General features: G+C 40.0%; 1 protein-coding gene across 2 annotated transcripts in view; it reads left to right on the top strand.

The window, feature by feature from the left end:
- The window catches only part of CD2AP (CD2 associated protein), an 87,759-nt gene that overhangs the window by 17,557 nt on the left and 52,012 nt on the right, over positions 1-18,190 (top strand). Inside the window, exon 2 of one of the 2 annotated variants that reach the window (XM_065681778.1) lies at positions 6,299-6,459. In XM_065681778.1, coding sequence (XP_065537850.1) covers positions 6,299-6,459 — 161 coding nt within the window. Of the gene's footprint in view, positions 1-6,298; positions 6,460-12,896; positions 12,927-18,190 lie in introns of those variants that run through there. The other variant, XM_065681777.1, reaches the window with a different exon arrangement.

Here is an 18,190-nt window from a genome sequence, read left to right as displayed (position 1 = left end):
AACTGCTTTTTCAGTGTTAAGATCTGTCTTCAGTGGCCAAATGTATACTGTGGTAGTGGTATTAAAACAGCTGGAACACTTATATCTCACAAATTGTAGGAATGTTTCTGGGGGAAAATAATTGGAAGAAGCTTTCTCCTTCAGACCAACATCTGATTTCGAGATAGCTGTGAAGAAAAGTATGATAGTTACAAGGACAAGATTGTATCTTCTGTTGTCTTTTGTGTCCACTGTAAGCTTGCTATCTGCTATAAACCTAAACACCTTAGTAAAAATTAAATACCTTAGTAACTCTATGTATTCATACATAATAACAAATGGTAAATTGGTTTTATAGGAGTCTAAACTGTTGGGGTTTTTGTGACGGATAAGTGGAAGTAACAGTACTAATAAAGTTTGGTTTGGGCATTTAGCAACTGTGTGTTATGATAAATTGGAAAAGCAAAATCTCAGTTTCTCAGTAACTGCAGTTCTGTTGGCAAGATGCTTTTGGAGGCCACACAACTTTCCAGAGTTCATGTTCCAATAAATGATTTAGAATATGAACTGACTTAAAACATCCCTGAAGAGACCTTTATACAGCATGGCATGCACCTCAAGCTCCTCTTGCTGTTTAATGCTGGACTCTGTCCTTCCAGGTCTGCAGCGAGTTTCAGCAAGGCTTCTTGAATAGCTTGAGAGTTATGTGCAAGGATTTCAGTTATACCATAATCTTATTTTTTTTTTTTTCATTTTATAAGCTTTTAAATGTGGGTTTTCATGGGATTTATTTTGTATCTGGTTTGTATCTTTTTCTGGCAACCACAGAAAGGTCACTGGATTCTGATAGTAACATCCTAAACAAAGTACCAAGAATGTGAAATTGTGCTCTTTGCTGGATGAGTCTCTGACAATTGGTTATTCTTATTAAAGGCACAGGAGTTCTAGAATTTCAGTATGTTTCCACTTTTCCTTCATTTATTTATAGATTTTGGAGGGCTCCAGAGAGCCTTAGTTACCTATAACAGCCACCTTCAGAAACAGTCTGAGTAGCTGAAGACTTCCTCTGTTTAAAATCAGTGAAGGTGGGTATTATGCAGCCATGCTTATCAGGAGGCTTGCCCTCTGCTTTGGCATGGGGATGTGGCTGGCAGAAAAGCCGGTTATGTCAGTTTTGGAGAAGCAGAGTCCACCTGTGCCAGCAGTGACTGAATGCCTTGTGCAGGCAGCGTTGCTGTGTTGGCTAACAGTGGGAGCTGTTCTGCCAAGGAGGCAGTTCTGTTCTGTTAAGATGCTTTTTATCTTTGCCATGGGGAACAGCGTAGTCTGTAGTTGTTGACTGGGCTGACTGGCTTTGATGTGTTTGTTCTGCTTTATTGTTTCATTAGTCAAGTTGTCATCTTATTCAAAACCTTGAGCTGAACAGGCTGCTCCCATAAAGCCTGCTATAACCACATTTCTCTGAAAGATGTCCCATCAGTACCTTTTTACTTAACACTGTTGATTTAATATCAATCCCCTGCCCCTGAAAATGGGTCAAAACCTTCAAAAAACATGGTCTGGGATGTTTTCTGGTTATGTTGCAAAGCTCTGATGGCTGGATGGCAGAAAGTTGCCACCTAAAGGTATATCTTTGGCTCAAATCAGTAACATAATCGCTAAGGCTGGAAGGTGTCTGAGATGATCTTGTCCAACTCTCCTCTAGGAGCAGTCAGCTACAGCAGGCTGCTCAGGACCTTGTCCAGTTGGGTTTTGAGCATCTCTAAGACTATGCAGCCTCTCAGCACAGACTGTTCCATTGTTTGATCACACTCTCAGTGTGTGTATTTATTTATGTATGTGTGTGTGTGTGTATATATATATATATATATATATACACACTTAAGTGAAGTTTGTTCTGTTTAGCTAGTGCCTTCTGCTTCTCATGCTTTTGTTGTGCAGTGCTCAGTCTTCTCCACTCCTTTATCAGTAAGACCACTTTGATCCTTCTCCCAGCCCTTTCAGCCTTTCCTTTCATAAAGATACTCTAGTCTGTTAGTCATTTTTGTCACCCATTGTTGGGCTCACTTCAGTATGTTTGTCTGCCTTTTCCTAGGGAGCCCAGAACATGAACCAGCACTCCAGGTGGGTCTCACCATAGCTGAGCAGAGGGGGAGGATCCCCTCCATTGACCTGATAGTGATGGTTGTACTCCTAATGTAGCCCAAGATGCTGTTGGCTGCTTTTTCCTGCAAGGGTGCATTGCTGGCTCATGTCCATCAGGTGCTTCTCTGCCAAGCTGCTTTCCAACCAAGCAATCCACAGCCAGTACTGGTGCATGGGGTTGTTCCTCCCCAAGGGCAGGACTTGGCATTTTGCTTTGAACTTCATGAGGTTCCTCTTGGCCCATTTGCTCAGCCTTTTGAGGTCCTGAATAGCAGCACACCCATCTGCTCTGTCAGCCACTTTACAAGTATTTTTTTAATTATCTGCAGACTTGCTGAGCATATATCCAGTCCCCTCATCCAGGTCATTGATAAAGATATTGAACAACTCAGCACTGACTCCTGGGGCACAGCTCTGGTGACTCTGGACTGGGTGCCATTGATCACAACCCTCTGAGCCTGGCATTTTGGACAGTTTTCAGTACATTTCACTTTACACTTATCTGGCCTGTACTCCATCAGTTTGTATATGAGAATGTTATGGGAAACAGCATCCCCTGCTTTCTCATCATCTAGTGAAGTAGTGATTTCATTGTGGAAGTCTGTCAGGTTGGTCAGGCATGATTTTCTCTTCATATATTTTTGCTGATTCTCACCATCACCACCCTGGTACTCTTGAATGGCACTGGTCCAGCTCTCTCTGTCTCATCCAACAGAGCTTCCAGCACCTTGACTGCTACAAGGGCACTATATGACTGCTACCAGGGTGCTAAATGTAGTGGTCCTGTGTTTCTAAATATGCTCTGTCAGGTCTTCATCTGTTACAATCTATTTTCTACAATATCCTAATTGACCTGACTCTGGTTTGGTTTGTGTGTGTTTTGGTTGGTTGGTTTTGTTTCCTTCCCTCTTCCTTTGATTGGAAGCATGTGCCAGGTGCTGTCTTATATTTATATTTGAATTCTTGCCAAAACAAGATTGTCATTTGCTAGAGATCTAGGATAAAGACAAAAAGGACAAAGGAAGTGGTTTGGGATGGCCCATGCTGCCTGTGAAATACTGGGAGAATGTTGTCTTAGGTGAGTTTTAATCCTGCTGGCTGTGCAAGCAAAGCGTGGTTAACCTCTCAGTGTTCATACTCAAGCTTGAGAAGAGTATTTTCTCGTCAGTACTTGGTCATTATAGACTTTTAAGCTACATATAATGGATCTGAATTCAGTTTGAAATTGAGAAAGCTGTGTAAAAAGCAGAGTGGAGGTAAGATAGGTGTGTTTGGTAATTTGTGTTGCCGAGGTTTTCTGCTGCGCCTTCAACCAGTTAAGACTTTCTGATTTTTAAATGTTTTGACCAGCTTATATTACTGCAGTCCAACTCACTGCTGAATGATTTTAGTGTCACATCTGTTCTTGAGTAAAATTTTTAAGCAAGAACTTGAAGCGTTCAGAGGTATAATTCAGGAGCATTCAGAACTACTTCAAGCATTCAGAAGTATAAACTGTGGACTGCCATGATTCCTAATTATTCTTATTATAAGGAGTGTAATTCCTTAGAAACACTTTCTGTCACCACTGGGCAATGTCTTCACTTGGGTAAATATTATGCCTGAAGACCTTTCAGAGGCTTATTTAAACTGGCCTGTTTTGGTACTAGAATGGTTTTTTGCCCATCACACTGCAGTCCAAATTACCTGGACAGTTAATTCAGTGCTACTTGCTAAAACTTGTGTTCCTCTTGAGGACCACATAGTAGTGAGATGTGTAGTTTCTTGCTGTTTCTATTACCAATTTGTAGAAAAGTATGGGATGAAACAATCTTAACATTCCCCATGACCCCTCCAATTTACAGGTGAGACAACAAAGTTTAGATCTGTTTTGTATGTGTGTCCATGAGAGTGAGGGCAGTATTAAGTAGCACTGATAAGAGGAAATCCAGAATCTAAATTTCAAACATAAAAAGCTGATATTAATTTACTGCTACTTGTCTTTGGAATGCAAAGACACATAGATGATGACTGGGAGGTTCTTGAGATCCTCCTTTTGCTGTTGGCATGATCAAATCAATGTTTTACAGTCAGCAAAGGTGACGTGACCAAAATGAATGTGCTGTGCATTTCAAGCACAAATATAGAAATGCTCCCCTGAGAAAATAAAGGAACTTTCAGAACAATTAGTTCATGTTGACATAGTGTGGGTATGGTTACCTACTGCTTCTGTGGAAAAAGAACCAGGTGTTCGGCAGTTTGAGTCATAGTCTGCAGTGCTGTAAGCATTTACCATGACTGACAATGTGTTCTGAGCCTTTTTCCATGTTTAAATTTGTAAAACTGTCCTGTAGTGTGATACTGAAATATGCTTAAAAGCAGAGAAATACGTAACATGTCGATTTCTTGCTTATTCGTGCATTTGTAGGTTTCTAAAATGCTTGGGTTAAGTTGGTTAGAAGATGACATTTTTGTTTCCAGACTGTAAGTGATGAATGGCTGTTGTCTTTATGATCTGTGGCTGCCAGAATTTTCTATCTAGGTGATATTTCATGTCAGCAACTCCAAAGACAGTGCAGAAGCAAGACAAAACTACTATGCTTGCTGCAGGCAGTAATGGGGAAATCATGCTTTGAAGTAAGCTCAGAGAATACATTTGGCAAGAATAAATATATGCACTACAAAAAGCAGATATATACAGTACAAAAAGCGTGTGTTGGGGAGTTCCATAGCGTATCATGAGCAGATATCTGGTGATGATTTCTGTTCATGATGAAGAAAAATCTTCTTTCTTAAAGGAAAAAATCAAAACTAAGTCTTCATGTTTATATTCAACTGGCTCCTTTGAGCTCCTTTGTCAATGAATGTATTCAGAAAATAGTTTGCCAAACAAATCATTCTGGCTTCTCTTGTATTCATGGCACCATGATGTAGTTCTGTTTTTTTTACTGAAGGTTTTCTGACTTCATCTGTAGGCAACAGGGACAGGGGGATAAAGGATATATCACAATATTCATGCAGCAACACTTTTGATCAAAACTGTTCACAGATCAGAATTATACATGGATTTAATGAAGCTGTAAGTTCAGTACCAGGAAATAATACTTTCTTCTATTTGATTCCTTAATTTGTGAATGAATTGTTGGATATTATTATGCACTGATAGAATAAAGAGTAATCTGGGAAAAAGCTTTTACTACCATTCAGGATTTCTGTCTTTTAACCATGTTGCGCTCTCATCTTTGCATGCTTGTTGTGATGTGTGGAGCAGAGGGAGGTTTCAGTGAGCACAGTGCTACGCTTGGTAGTGCCTGGCTGTCCTAACTAGATTTGAGTGAGGGAAGATAATTTGATTGCTACAGGTCTGTGGAAATTTCTGGCATAAACAGAATTTCTTGATGAACAAGCGAGCCTTTATTGCCAAACAAGACTTGAGCTGTCAGTAAGCAACTTTCATGGATTTTGTGCAACAGATGGACAAGTATGTAAATATGTTGCTATGTTCCTCTGGGTAAACTTTCTTATATCAAAATCCAAATTTTCTTGCTTATTCTTTCTTCATTCAAAACCAGATAAATCTGAAAGATGGTGCCTTTTATATGTCTGTGCAATTTAAGTTGTATGATACTGTCAATCGGACACCTTCGGGCTATGTTACATTTCTTGGTTCAGTCAGGCAAAACTATTCTGTGTGCAGCAGTCAGATTTTTGCACATATAGTAGCAGTTGCAAGTATGAGAATTAAAAAAACATTGCATGTATGTACCGTATGTGCACAGTTTGAACCTTTCTCCTTCCTTGGCCCCAGATATGCATTGAGTAACAAATGATTGCCCTGTGGGCAGTGATTCATAATTGGTAAATTTTAGTCTGGGACTTAGGCGGCAGGGGAAAAAAAAACACTGCCAGCAATCCCTTCCACCACACATGTCCAAAATCCTACCCACCGCCATCAACATATGACCCTCTGTCATATTCCTAAATTTACTTTATTTGAACAGGTGACTGTCCAGTTTTCTTCCCCTGTCCAAAATTGCTTGAAACACTACAATTCCCAAATGAGTGGTGCAGCAATGGAAGCACTTGTTCTTAGCATTTGTTGCTAGGTCTGCCTTTCTGTACATGCATGACATTCAGGTTGCATTTCCATGTCTGAGTTGCATTCATTGTGGATTTTTTTTTCTTTTTTTTTCAGTGGACTATATTGTGGAATATGACTATGATGCCGTGCATAATGATGAGTTAACAATCCGAGTTGGGGAAATCATCAAGAATGTGAAAAAGCTGGAAGAAGAAGGATGGTTAGAAGGGGAGCTAAATGGCAAAAGGGGCATGTTCCCTGACAATTTTGTGAAGGTGAGTTTTCTGTATTGACTTGTTTTTACTGTGATTGTACGGCAGGCTAATTACTACTGAAACTATGTTGAAATGGCTAGCACACACATCAGTTGTATTTGTAACAAGATGATTTTTTTTTTTTTTAACTGGATGACCTTTTAAATTATTACCTTTTTTTAGTATGCTTTTTCATACTAAAGAAGCCAAAGACATACAGCTGTTTTTGTTTGTTTGCTGTTCTCATTCACTTCAGCATTTCCTTTGGTCTGTACCCTTGCGCTGTATGTTCTGTCTCCCTCTTGCTGCAGCACACTAACAGTTCTCTGTAGCCATAGTTACCTGCTTTAGTAAGATGAACTGATTAAGAAACCAAAACCACAAGAACCCTCCAAGCCTACCCTTGCAGAAGACAGGAAGTAATGAGAGCTGGGAAAGTGGGTTCACAGCCCAGTCATCTCAGCTATAATGAAAAACTACATCCTTGGGCTACAGTGTGTGGGTACTTCAGCCTGGATTAGCCTGCTTTGTTTGAAGCTCTACTGTGGACTCCCCATTGCTAGCACTGCCTATTTTTGACCATGCAAAGGGACAGGGCAGGGAATGTACCCAGCTGAAAGGTAACTATGGAATCAGGTTGGCTTTCAGCTTGTTTGGTTTCTTGGCTGGGCTCCCCATTTGCCAGCAGCAAGTGTCTGAAACAGGAAGGGTGAAGTAAGTGCTCTGCAGGGTTGTAGCACTGTTGTATCTTTGGGTTAGTCATAATCTTACTGAAGACGAGCCTCTTCTGTGGGAGCTCTGTCTCATCAGGTGCCATGTGACAAACTCTATGCCAATTTTCTGCTGCGAGATATTGCTTCTCAAACCTTTTATTTAACCTTTTATATTTATTCTGTGTTTGTGTCCTAATTTTAATCAAAATTCTTGTTCATGTTGTTCAAGCTTTTTTCTGTTTTCTTTGCAGATTTTCTAAATGTAATATTGAGTATGCACCTATTTATTAGTTACTTACAATGAAGAAGCCTGCAAAGGAGCTAAGTGTGCTATTCTACTTTGAAATCTGCTGAGCTGCAGATATTTTCTTACCTAAACTATGCAAATGTTACGGAGATGTTAGGTTTTGCTTCTTTATGCTTTCTAACATTTTTTTGAAGCTTCCAAGGATTCCTTAGTGTAGCTTCCATAAAATCAAAGAGAATTTAGATATTTCAATTTCTTTTAAAGTGAAAATAATTCTTTACAAAATGGAGTTATCTGATGGATCTGTGTTCTTTTCAGATTGTTAAACCTAAGGGAAAGTCTGTCCATTGCTATAAACACTTCTTTACACTGTATATATTAAATTTGACAATTTTTCTGTTAATCTGCCTGAAAAAGCAAATTAGTAATTTTTTATTTAGTGCAGACAAGTTTCAGCATCTACCTTTTAAAACTGATGGGAATAATCCAGTTGTTTTCAGGGTCTGCTACCAGGGAGAATTTTTATGAATGCCTTTCACTTGTCTACTTTATGTTGTTTATAGTTTAGTTCAAAATCCATTTTGGGTTTGAGTCCTGTATAAGTAGTAATTTTACTGTAAGTGGTGTTTCAGTGATTACTATGTTGATATATTTAATTAGCACTCAAGTGCCATATGGGAAGAAAGCATCCAACATGGCTCTTCCCTGGTTCTTGTGTCATTAAGATCGTCTGCTTGGTACTGAACAACTAAGAAGAGTCAGTTGTGACTTGTTTCCATGTTAAATACTAAACTTGTTGGGTGTTTTCTTGCCCTCTTGCAGCTGTGGCTTTTAAATGATTTCCATCCTAAAAAGTCTTCATGCATCTCAGCTCCAGGTATTTTTAACTACACAGCTGTTCAGTGTGTGTATGGCATGCTTGAATATCCTGAATTACAGGGGGCAATTAGTTTTCTAGGTGGCATAGGGATTTGTCAAAGTGGAAAGGAAACTGTGTAGAATGAAATTATCTCTTGTTTCATGACAACAGGGGATAACTTGCCTTCTTGGTGTGGAGCTGAGTGCAGTTATGAGGCTGATTTTGGGAACTTTTAGGATGGTGTGCATAGGCTGGAAGACTGTCATGCAGTGATGATAGGATGGGAAAGCATTAACTGTTAGGGAAGTTGTGGTTTTCTTCATGGCCAATTTGATTATAGTTTCTTCTTAAAAGTTAATTTACAGGTAGTGATTGTTTGAGATAACATTTCTGAGGAAGTGGGGTTTTTCTGCCTCCTCCCTCAAATGAGCTCACTTTGTGGTGCTCTAAGTTGTTGAATGGCCAGGATCTGTGAAACACCACTATGACCAGATGGATGCTAATACCAGGCCTCAACAATTGAACTCAAATGCTTCAGCTTGGCCAGGTGCAGTGTTTACACCTGCAGGTTGTGGGTGAACTTCCGGAAGAATGTGAAAATAAGCTGAAGCAAGGTTGTACTTTGGCCTTGTGAACAAGGAAAGGTCCTTGAGAACTGGATTTACTTATTTGCTGCCTTACCCAGTAGCTCAGCATCACCAGGTGGTGGTGGCCACCGCCACTGAGCTTTCTGTGAGAAGGTGTGTCTTGCCAGTCAAAGAAGGAACAGCTCCTGCAAGGGCTTGCAGGGTTAAGAGTAGGGAAGTGTAGCAAGTTCATTGGGAGGGATAATGACAGGAAGGATGTGGAAGAAGGACAGATATTGCTAATTTCTCATGACACACAGGGCAGGGAAAGGAGACTAACGATCTGAAGGGTGCAGTGAGGTGGAAAGGTCTGGAACAATACTAGTCTGTGAGGAAACTGGGGGAAACTTGGGTGCATGGGGTAGATATCTTGGGTCAGGTCAGTAGAAATGTGGCTGGAAAGAGCAAATTACTCCAGACAGAACCAAAAGTTGCACCAAGGTTTGCATATTTAGATGCAAATCTCTGAGAATGCACTTGAATATTTATTCCTTACTAAAAGAATCTTCTTATTCTCTTGTTATGAGCGTAATTTCATGCATTAGATGGAGATCTGGCCTGAATTCATTATATGGATAAATTTGAGGATTTTGTGGTGTGTGTGTATATATATATATATATATATATATATATATATATATATATATATATATATATATATATATATATATATATATATATATGCTGGTTTGTTAAGAATTGAACTGAGGCCAGAGTATAACCTCCCCTTGCAGAATCTGGATGGTAAATTATAATCTGCGCTGATCTGAAAGAGATTAGCATTTGAAGCTGAAAGCACATGTGTTATCCACTAGATCTGCCTGTCTTCTTCATGTACAAAATATTTAAAAGCATAACAAATATATGACAGATTAAATAAAGTGAAGATGAGCATGTTTTCTTTTTCAAGTGACAGATCTTTTTAGAGAAGATAAATGAGTTCTTTAAATGAAGGCTTTGATTTTCATCAGACAACTACAGGAGAATTGGGGGTGTGGGTGGGGGCAGAGGTGCTAAGTCCAGCTAGTTGGGTTTTCACTCATTTTGTTGGTTTCTCTTCATCTTGTCTGAGGGCACGAACAGAGCTTGTTGCCTTTGTGGGAAGATGCAGACTGCCCTTGGCTGTCAGGCAGCTGTTTCTTGCCTATTTGGAGGTCAACAGGAGGATTATCACTTCATGCTGCCTGGGTGTGTTGAGTGCCCCAGATTCAGACTCTACCTCTGCTTCCTCTTTCTGGGTCTGCTAATACATAGGATTTACTGACATTTTGCACTACTTTTCATACTTTGAGTTTTGCATGCTTTGACAAATGTGTCTTTTCTGTTTGAACAAATGCTGTCAACTTCATTTGAAATTGTTAGTCATGCAGGAAATACCTTTTGATTATGTCTGTCTCTTTCTCAAGTCTTCCAAATATTGCAGAATAGTTGCATGTAGTGATAGAGGGTTTATGTTTTGTGTAGCAATAGCAATTTGGTCTTTGCTGTTAAAAGTGCAGCAAAGGAAGCCGACACTGTTTTCAAATGAGTTAATTTGTTGCACGGGCAAGTAGAGCAGCTAAGCACTCTTATGACTTTGAAATACTCAAATGCAGAAGTGAATGTATGGAAGTTTCCTGTGGATGCTGCTGTGATGCTTGGCACCTTTTAACATCTGCTGGTAAGATTTTAGTTGGGTTTTTTTTGGCTTCTACCCAAATTTTCTGCCCATTGATGGTGAGATCCTGAAGAAGGATCAGAGCTTGGCAGTGCCTGGTTCCTAATGCCAGCCAGGACCCAGGATTTTCTGGAAGCTTATCACTTGTTGGCTTAACCAGCATCCTGAGATTCTGTCCCAAAAGGTGCAGTTCTTGGTGCTGACTTCCAATTGCACTGTTTTGCATTAGCAGAGCACAGGTGGACTTGATTCAGGGTAACCCCATAAAGCCCCCAAAACATCCTCAGGTACTAGAGTGACAATGCCTTGGATGGAGAACGGGAATATTGTAAAGGTTGGGAGAGAAGTTGGGGTGGGATGTCCAAAGCAGTTCTGAAACCAGAGCTCAGGGGTGGTGGTGAAGCTTATGGTGAGTGTGTAGTTGAAAACAAGTAACAAAAAAAGAGGAAGTACAGGCAATTACACTGCCTACTTGTGAAGCTGATTTCCTTGAATTCACTTTTCAGCAGTAGGCCTTTTGAAGATTTTTCTACCTGTAACGCAGTGTTGGATTTGGGTGCATAAATATCCAGTTCTATTAACCAAACCTGATTTGAAATTTCCTCTTTAAACTGTGTGCATATGCCCTTTTAGTGAGGTTGAAATATTTGAGTTAGTGTTCTTGTTCCTGACACTATGAAATTTAACAAGGGCAAGTGTAGAGTCTTGCATCTGGGGAAGAACAACCCCATGTACCAGTACAGGTTGGGGGTTGACCTGTTGGAAAGTAGCGAAGGGGAAAGGGACCTGGGGGTCCTGGTGGATAGGAGGATGACCATGAGCCAGCAATGTGCTCTTGTGGCCAAGAAGGCAAATGGCATCTTAGGGTGCATTAGAAAGGGAGTGGTTAGTAGGTCAAGAGAGGTTCTCCTCCCCCTCTACTCAGCCTTGGTGAGGCCGCATCTGGAATATTGCGTCCAGTTCTGGGCCCCTCTGTTCAAGAAGGACAGGGAATTGCTTGAAGGAGTCCAGCGCAGAGCCACAAAGATGATTAAGGGAGTGGAACATCTCCCTTATGAGGAGAGGCTGAGGGAGCTGGGTCTCTTTAGCTTGGAGAAGAGGAGACTGAGGGGTGACCTCATCAATGTTTACAAATATGTAAAGGGTAGGTGTCAGGATGATGGAGCTAGGCTTTTTTCAGTGATATCCAGTGATAGGACAAGGGGCAATGGGTGTAAACTGGAACATAGGAGGTTCCACGTTAACATCAGGAAGAACTTCTTTACTGTAAGAGTGACAGAGTACTGGAACAGGTTGCCCAGGGGGGTTGTGGAGTCTCCTACACTGGAGATATTCAAGGCCCGCCTGGACAAGTTCCTGTGTGATGTACTGTAGGTTACCCTGCTCTTGCAGGGGGGTTGGACTGGATGATCTTTTTAGGTCCCTTCCAACCCTTGGGATTCTGTGATTCTGTGATTATCACTATTTTTTTCCCTCTTCCTGTATGGGCAATTTAAAGTCAACAACTTGATAAATTCCTGAAAAGAATTAGCAGTGGAAACCCAGGAAACTTGTATTGTTTTCCTGAAGAGTGGTTTTTCCTTCCTAAAATTCATCACAGCATGGAATGTGCGCACACACATTCATCTCCATTATATGCTAGAGTAGCACAATAACACTGTTAGGGTGAGTGTGTGAGATTTTCGGAGATGTGAAGGTGTGTGGGATAAGGAAGGTGTTTTGAGTTGTGGGGTTTTTGCTTGTTTGTTTTGTTTGTTTGTTTCTATTTTCAGGACTATGTATTTGAGTAGCTCTGTTCACTTTCCAGCCAACTATTGTGTTAATCAGCTGGAAGGGATGATTTGGTGTTTGTCCTTCTGTTCATTTCTGAAGTTTGTGTCCATACATAGCTGAGAATGTTATCACTAAAGTTCCTTGTTTAATTTTATTCACTGCTATATTAGTTTTGTAACTGGCTAGACTGTGAGTAATACAGCTTTTCATGGTAGTAAAACCAGTTCTATCATGAGCTCAAGGCAGTAACTTGAAGGAGGGAGGAGCAGGGGGTAGATTAATTAGTAGCTTTCATCAGTTAAGGTAGAAAAGTTTGCTGGTGGCCTTTGGGGGCACTCTGGTGAGCAAACTGGACGCTTCAACAAGCATGTTTGGGATATGCATCTCTTCAGCTGCCTGCTCAGCCAAGGATGTGTCTGTTCTAGAGCTGGTTCAGAGAAAACTTTTTGCCTGTGCAGGTGTGTGCAGCTGCTCCCACTTAGCTCAGCGCCGAGCCTTGGTCCTCCTCAGGTTAGCACGTGAACTTTGCTCGCTGTGACATTTTTCTTCCTTCCCCAGAATAAAAAAGCTCTGCAACACTGGGTGTGTTCGAGCAAATATGTCCCTGGAAGTGGTAAGCTTGCTTTATTTTTCCGTACGTTCTTAACAGCAAATATCATAAGCAGACTTTGCGTTTCAGGGTAATGAATGTGAACAGCTATGTAAATGTGAAAGTTGTAGCTGCAGTGTAAGTTTTAGATTTTATTTAATATACTGTGTGAATCCTTGGCCTTAGAGTTGGTTGTGTAATAAAATTACTTGGGTTTGGTTTAGCTTATCTACTCTTCTGTAGTGTATAGAGACCCTTAAGAACTGCAAACCACAATGGTGCTTGCATGAAGTTCTTTTAAAAAGGGTGATTTTATTTTAAGGGGTACTTTCTTGTTCAACTTCCTGGTCTCTGTGTTTGTCTGTGTAAACAAAACAAAACCCAATCCCCTTTTCCTTCCCTTAAAAGCCTCCCTACACTAGGACTAGGTATTAGCACTGCTGACCTATCTTCTTAAGGCTGTGTCTTTGCTGCCTCCTTCCTACATTTTTGCTGGTGGGATGCTGTTAAGCACTGAGCATGCTGTGAGCTGGAGAGAGTAGTTTTGGCTGAGAACTCCTTCTAGCATAGTGCCTTCCGTAATTCCTTTTCAAAAATAGAAAATTGACCTCACCCAGAACTTTAAACAGGAATCGTGGTGTTGGGAGGGATTGTGGGTGGGACAGTGTCCCTGTCTTCTGGGTTGTTCTGAATGTTACTACTGCATGTAATTGTACCTAAGCTTTTAAATAACGTATATAAGATAAGCCATGCACATCTAGTTTGAAGTAATTGGGATGTCTGTAACATGGAATAAAACACACATCTGTGTCCAGAATTGGGATTTGTTCCTCTACTAGGTGTCCTGTCTGAATTTTTTGCATACGGGTAGAGTCTGGAGAAAATTAGATATGCATTTATTTATCAATTACTGTCAGTCAAATTATAGCTTATAGAGCTTTTTCCATTGCTTTATTGTTGTTCTGAGGAAAGTTTAATCACAGTGGCTTGCATAGAGTGGTGAGATTGAGGAGCTTGAAGGTGTTGTTGGCTTCCCAGGGAGAGGTGGGCAGCCCTGCTGGTAAGAAGGTAACACTTGCTTCAGAGCTGGCAGTTCTTGTTTTTCAGAAACAAAGATAACATGCAAGATTGAAAGCCATATTAAGCAATTTGGGTTTCAGTACTGAGTATATGAGAGAAATGATGGGTGTAAGGTGGCTCTTTTTCCTGGCAAGGAATGAAGCTGAGTGTTCTGGCTGGTGCTTTAAGACCTGTTGCTGACAGGATGGTGCAAATAATTGTTCCTTCTGGTTTTTGGAGAAAATAGTGCCGCTGCAGAGTGTGGTATCAGGGGGTGCCATGTGGGTTTGTCTCAGCTGCTTCTGCTAATCCCATCCATTGGTACATGCCTGGGATTTGCGAGAATGGTGATAATGATTTCTGTGCCTGTGGGGCAAGAGACAGATCTGTACTAGCCAGCTATTTTGTCCTGAATAAACAAGGAAACAACTTTCTTCCAACCGGAATGTCAGGATAAATGGCTTGGGTGAGCCTTACTTATGATGGGGGCAACCATTGTGTCTAAAATTAATACTAAAATAACCCCAGAAATCTAGCTGAAAACTTTGTCAGCTATACTCAAGGCACTGATATGTAGGTGTAAAGTCATATATGAGTTTTTGTTGGGATAAATGGCCCATCATGGATGATTCTTTTTCCTATGACTTTTGAACTGAATTGCTGAATTGACTGCTTGGATCAGTCGGGCCCTGACCCTGTGAGTTCCGTAAACTATTTGGTGCGAAGAGAGGAAAAACAAAATCTTGAGGTTGGTTTGAGTTTGCAGATGGTCTGAGACTTTGCTCTGTACAGCTGCTACTATTGGCACAGCTCATGGACACCTGTGTGCCAGGTTGTCTTTTTGTGTCACCTCTATGATGGGATGGTATAGCACTAGGATTTCATTGCCTTGCTGTGTTGGTTTTGGGTATGTGAATTATTGCATATTCCAAAGCAGTGTAGGTATGGTGATTAGGAAGATATGACATGAGAAAGTTATGTGGTTATGTGAATTCTTTATCTTAATGGAGTATTAGATCTGAAATGTCACAGATTCTTGCCTTAAGTTAACTATTTCAGTGAAGAAAATGTGGCCCTTGCCTTGTTCCACATGAGCACATGTTTTAAAAAATCACCTGTCAAGAAGGTTTCAGTTTGCATTTGAAAACTGCTGTTTCACTGTAAAAATCTGTAGCATTGTGAAGTCTTCCATGATTGAATGTGAACACAGAATGAAGAAAACACTGGTGGTGCTTTTAATATTTAGAATTTAAAATACATTTGGAAATAGGGAGTCTATAAATACTGTGCTTCTAAGAGCATGTGAGAACTAAAAATAACTCCTTCATTTTGCCTCAGTGGCAGTACAGGTATGGAAGGGAACTTGGAGTAATGCTCTGAAGGATGGAGTTTAAAATGTAATTAATGACTTATGCGAATCCTGCTTAAAATGCTGATAACTCTCTGATTTTACTTATTCAAGTTCCTTGATTGTACATGTGCCTTTTGCTTTTCTAAATGGTGTATCAGTTTCGGCTGTTACTCTGTTGTAGCTGCACAGTCCTGGATACCAGTAGTGCTGCTTGGTTAGGGTGTAAGGGTTTGTTGCACAAGCTAGTCAGGAAGAAGCAACAGGTATGTACAAGTAGTTATTCGTTTAACCACATGAAACATCTGCTCTTTTGCCCTTCCTTATTTAGTTTTTACTTTTGATTTGTGTTTAGTTTTATAACTTCCTCTCTGAGCATGGGAGAAAGGTAAACATTCCCTAGCTGGAAGCTTGCAAACAGGGTGTGTTCCATCAGATGGCATTTGCAAGCATCATTGGGTAAACTACGCAAAGCATTGCCAGTGTCTCAATCAGTGACAATTGACTGGGCATGCGCAGAAAACTTAAAAGTAAGTTTGGACCGTCACTATATACAGAAGCCTAAGTTATAGCCATAAATATGTATTCTGGAATTAGCAGGTAATTGAGGAATAATACCAAAAAGTTCAGTTATCCGGGTACTGTAAGATGTAATGTTTGTTACATCCTGGAGGCTCTAGGCATGCATCTCAGTGCTGTATTTTTAGTACTTAGACATATGTCTAATAAATCAGCGTGTGTACACCCAGCACAGTTAATATTAAATCTGTTCTTTTGCTTATTTTTATGAGGCTGAATGAAGTAATCTACTTGTGAACTTGAAAGTTATTGTGTGAGGCTAGCTTGACTGTCCTGTAATCCCAGAACATTTGCACCACTTGAGAATTCTGTTGTCTTCTTATTTGGATGGGTCATTGTTTTGGAGGAGGGAAGTTAGCTCCCCTCTACTGTCGTGTTTTCAGTATTAAGTTTATTTTTGAATGTATGTTTTCCTGGGCTCTATCTCATATTATGAGCTGATTTTGAAGTTAGATATGGTAAATGTTTTCAAGGCATAACAACCTTTTGGATATTTCTCTTCCTAAAAATATTATTCTGGTGAATGTGTGTGAGTTCATTTGTATTTGGTGTAATAAGCTTTAAGACTATTAGAAACTGATGATGATGGGCAGTTGCCCTGTCACCCGTCTGCTTACAAAACAGGAGCAGAAAGCAAGATGCCTTTTCAGTTTAAAATGTTAATTAACATGTGAATCTTTGATTAAACTTCGACTTTAAAACACTTCTGATCTCCACTGAGGTGTTAAGATTTATATTTTTAGCCCTTATTCAAGAAATCTCTTAAGCATTTAATTCTGTATTTTGGGCAAGAGTTATGGTGGGACACAGATGTAGTAATGTTTTAACTTGCTTTAAGCTTTGTGAAGAGGTAGCCACAAGTGCTGGAGGCTTTACAGGGAATAGAAAGAGATGGATGCCCTGAAAAAGGGATGCAGGGAAGAAGAAAGCTGAGTACAGCATCCTGCAGGAAGCCAAGATGATGGTGAGAAGGAGCAAAGGATGTTCTGAACCAAACATGAAAGTGGACCCATACTGGTTAATGAATGACAAATTTCTCTTGACTAGCAATAGACACTTAACCGGGAGAAGGAGAAGAAATGTGTCTTCCTGCCTTCCCTTGTAGGGGAAACTTGATGAAACACCACGTGCTGGGGAAGCTGGATCTATGTCTTGCCCTGTGCCATGTGAGATTTTTGGTTTCATTAATCTAATGCACTACTTTTGTGGCCAGTGGTTGGCAGGACATTAACTGCTAGTCTATAGAACAATTACAAGAAATCTAATTGAATTTTCATAGGTGTAAGCAATTAGAATAGAAAAGAAATGCAATTAACATTTTAAGATGGTTTTTATCTGGCTGTGAGTGTGGCAGCACTATCAAATACTTAGGTATTAGTTTTAGAAGTATTTTAAGAGACTTTTTTCTTAATTAAATGGTTGGGAAACACTGTAAACATCTGTCCTTCCTTTAGTTACTCCTGCTGATTTAGGATGCTTTGCTCCACTGTTGGTAGGCCTGGTGATCTAACTGCTGTGCTTTTATGCATCTGGGGTTAGGCCCTTGTTAAAAGCAGGTGGAAAGAGTCTTTTTAACGTGGCAAAAGCTGCTTAGGATGCTAAAATGCTACATGTTTCTAGGTCTTCTGTATTTTGCCAATGTTAACAGACTACAGATCAGAATCTTTGACACTTATTTGGCACAAGCTTTAGAGGTACCCATTTCTCCCCAATAGAAAAAAATAGTTATTTTTGTTTATATATATGTAGACTAAAATATATACATGTATAATAACATATATACACACACAAGCACACACACATATAACCTGTAACAAGATCTGAAACTCCAAGCCTGCTTCTACATTCCCCTTGTGTTCTTTATTTAGGAAAGTCCATTTTTTTGCCTGTTCTTCACCTTCAAATAATACAATTATTCAGTGGCTCAGGGTTTAATCTGTAAATCTGAAATTACTCTAACTCCTTTTTTTTTTTAATGTTTCCCAGAGCTCTTACTTATTCCACATTGTTTATGCATTATGAGAAAGAAGTGATACCTTGCCTGACTAATGATGCCTTTCTTTCTAACAGGGAGGCAGTATGATTGGTCACCACATCACTTCTTTTGCAGCATCAGGTTTGTGGTTGAACTCAATGATCTCAAAGGTCTTCTCCAACTGAAATGATTCTATATTTAGCATAGATCATAATATATGTAAAAATATTGGTAACTTGTTAAACTTCTGCTGAATTTGTTTAACAAGAAACCAGTGATGTGATGTAGGTATGATTTAATAGAAAGAAATGCTGGAGTTCTGTCTGC

Source organism: Lathamus discolor, chromosome 5 (assembly GCF_037157495.1).
Source record: "Lathamus discolor isolate bLatDis1 chromosome 5, bLatDis1.hap1, whole genome shotgun sequence".
NCBI classification, from domain to species: domain Eukaryota; kingdom Metazoa; phylum Chordata; class Aves; order Psittaciformes; family Psittacidae; genus Lathamus; species Lathamus discolor.
Note: the sequence above shows the minus strand (reverse complement) of the source record. Positions and strands in the feature narration are given on the sequence as shown.